Source organism: Clupea harengus, chromosome 6 (genome assembly GCF_900700415.2).
Source record: "Clupea harengus chromosome 6, Ch_v2.0.2, whole genome shotgun sequence".
NCBI classification, from domain to species: Eukaryota; Metazoa; Chordata; class Actinopteri; order Clupeiformes; family Clupeidae; genus Clupea; species Clupea harengus.
The window spans coordinates 8,620,181-8,623,441 of NC_045157.1; the positions used below are offsets into that span (position 1 = coordinate 8,620,181).

Below are 3,261 nucleotides of genomic sequence, written 5' to 3' on the forward strand. Positions count from 1 at the left end.
CAAAATGTCCATTTTGTGCTACACAGTGTGAGTGGACATCATATCTGTGTCCATTTTGTGCTACACAGTGTGAGTGGACATCATATCTGTGTCCATTTTGTGCTACACAGTGTGAGTGGACATCATATTTGTGCACAAATGTATCAACTAGGTGACGAGCCACTCTGCCCTGAGATGACATGGTGAGAAGTTCAAAGGTCATTCGGTGTTTGGTGTGGAGCTGACAAGTTTGGTTGTTTACATTGGGGACTGAAGAGCAGTGAGTGTGAATGCATGGGCACGTGTGTTTAACGTGTGTATGCTTGTGTAGTGTCCAGGTTCTTGAGAAGTACCAGGATAGTGTGTATGTGAACATGTGTGTCTGTGTGTGTGTGTGTGTGTGTGTGTGTGTGTGTGTGTGTGTGTGTGTGTGTGTGTGTGTGTCTGTGTGTGCGTGTGTGTGTGTGTGTGCGTGTGCGTGTGCGTGTGCGTGTGCCTGTGTGTCTGTGTGTCTGTGTGAGAGAGAGAGTTTCTCCATTCTTAGGATCATACATGTCGGCAGATATTACTGATCATACTCCGAATGGATCTCTAGAATAAGCAAATTGAAAATGCAAGAACACATTGTGCTGTGTGGTATGACAAAGCCTTTATTTCTACACGTTAGGAAACAGAGATGTTGCATGGATGCAGTGTGCTGTTTTGCAGAGCTCCATTCTCCCCAACACAACGACCCTTCATCAGAGGGCCTTTATGGCTCTGGAAAGGTTTCCTCATTAGCTGCTGCAGAACAAACACAGCCAAAGCCTACTCTACCAGCCTACTACAATCAGGGCAAGGAATCACTTGAAAACTGATACCAGTTGCAAATTGGATTTCTGAAAGAGGTTTGTTCTTTTGAATTAGCATACACTTACAATTGGCTGGGAAAAAAAAGAACAGATAATTATGAATAGCAGTATTCAGAATTCAACAACAGAATTCAGAAGCAACACTAGTATTCGTATTCTACAGCATGTTCATTCTAATAATCTAGACATCTTCTGTTAGACTCTATGATGTTTCTGTCCTGGATTTCTGCTGTTGGCCCTATTAACGCAAGCATTTCATCTTTTAAAACAGTTTCTCTGTGATAAAGGACAATGTTGAACCACTGACTGATATTGGGTTGGTTATAACGTGTTGAACATGTCTGCTGCAACGTGTCCTGGATGCTTCTGATAAATAAGGAGCCCAATGTTAAGTTTGTCCTGTGGTGTGTCAAAATAAATACATAAACGAACGCCATAACAACACGAGAAACGGCCACTGCAGGAACGCCACTGCAGCAGTCTTCTCTGTCTAACTGCACACATCATTAGTCACCAACATCTGTCGGCTCGACAAGGGTTGGATCAGTTCACATTGTATCATGTTAATGCTCAATATTATGTAGGAATATATCTTTTCATTGTCTCCTCATTACTCACTCGCTTTCTCTCTCTCTCTTTTCCCCTCTCATTGCCCTGTTTTTCTCAGTCTCATTGTCTTCCTCTTTTTCTCAGTCTCATTGTCTTCCTCTTTTTCTCGGTGTCTTTCTCATGATTCACCGTCATATTGTTTCATGTGAGAGAGTCAAGTGACCCAGAGGTGTGTTCAAAATAACAAACAAAGGCAAACGTCTTCAAAATATTTTTCGTTTGCTTTGAGTGCACTGAGAACATTTGCGACAGACACACAAACGGTCTGAGCAGGTAGTTCTCGGCGAACAAACATCGACAGGGTTACCGTTTACATCGAACAATTTGGAACTTTCTAATTTTAAAGTTAAAAGAAAACATGTGGCCTCTGTTTGCCGAATTTGAACACACCTCAGATGGCAGGTCTGCACAGATCTGCTCCGGCCCAATTCACTCCAGGGGCCACGCCCATCTTAGCATCTACCACAGCAGAACGAGACAGAACTCAGAAAATGTACAGCTTCAGAAGGAGAAGTCATTTTTTTTCAATCTAAATAAAGCAAATTCAGAATATCAGGTCAATTGTGAAGTACTTTGCACAAGAAGGTGATGGATTAACCGGGAGCCATTGAGCCTTCTTACAAACCGCAGCGATGCATTACAGGAATTATACTGAAGGGCTGTGAAAAACACAGTTGTCTGATTAATGGTATTTACATTGAGGAATGTCTGCCTTCACACATCAGCACACACCCCTCTGGATCTGTGTGTGTAAGATCCACACACACCTATGGATCTGTGTGTAAGATCCATTGTAGGGTTAGATGCAATTGATAGAATAGAAGCTAAAATCCCCTGACTTTCTCAACCCCCTACCTCCCAATACACACACACACAACACACACACACACACACACACACACACACACACACACACACACACACACACACACACACACACACACACACACACACACACACACACCTCCTGTGCTCTTGTGTCCTTTGTGCCACTGTACTCTATGCCCCTCACTGCACACACCCACAAACACACACACACACACACACTCACACTCACACACACACACAACTCTTCTCCTCTTCTGACAGCTTTGAGAAGGAGTCAGACCCCACACAGATCTCTGGGGAGCCTCAGCATCCTCCCCTCCACTGTCCCCACACGTGTGTGTGTGTGTGTGTGTGTGTGAGCCTCAGCATCCTCCCCTCCACTGTCCTCACACGTGGCACATTTACAGTGTTTACAGCATTCTCAACTCAGAAGGAATACAATCAACAACTACAATATTTTTCTTTTTTCTTTTTTTTGTCCATATATTTGTCTCCCCACATCCATTCTTTCATTTGAATCTTCTCCATTTGTAGTGTCACATGGAAAGAGCTGGGGCCTCACAGAAGGCAGGGGCTGGGGCCTCACTGAAGGCAGGGGCTGGGGCCTCACAAGAGGCAGGGGCAGGGGCCTCACAAGAGGCAGGGGCTGGGGGGTCTCGGTTCGTCCAGGAGGATCAGGTTATCGGGGTGCCTCCTGCTGACCTCTGACCTGCAAGCGTCCGTTGGAGATGGGGGGCAGCCAGCCCCAAATTTCCGCTGCTCTGAGGGGGACGCCCCAACACCAGGTTCATCTGACACCATACTATCATCTAGAGTGGGGGGGGTAACAACACAGTTAACACACACACACACACACACCCCCAACACCAGGTTAATCTGACACCATACTATCATCTAGGGGGGGTACCAACACAGTTAACACACACACACACACACACACACACACACACACACCCCAACACCAGGTTCATCTGACACCATACTATCATCTAGG

General features: G+C 45.4%; 1 protein-coding gene across 1 annotated transcript in view; it reads right to left on the bottom strand.

Moving 5' to 3' along the window:
* Window positions 1-611: 611 nt before the first annotated feature.
* The window catches only part of egf (epidermal growth factor), a 30,655-nt gene continuing 28,005 nt past the window's right edge, over window positions 612-3,261 (bottom strand). The window contains 1 exon segment of the mRNA XM_042707967.1: window positions 612-3,076. Coding sequence (XP_042563901.1) covers window positions 2,898-3,076 — 179 coding nt within the window. The 3' untranslated portion in view covers window positions 612-2,897.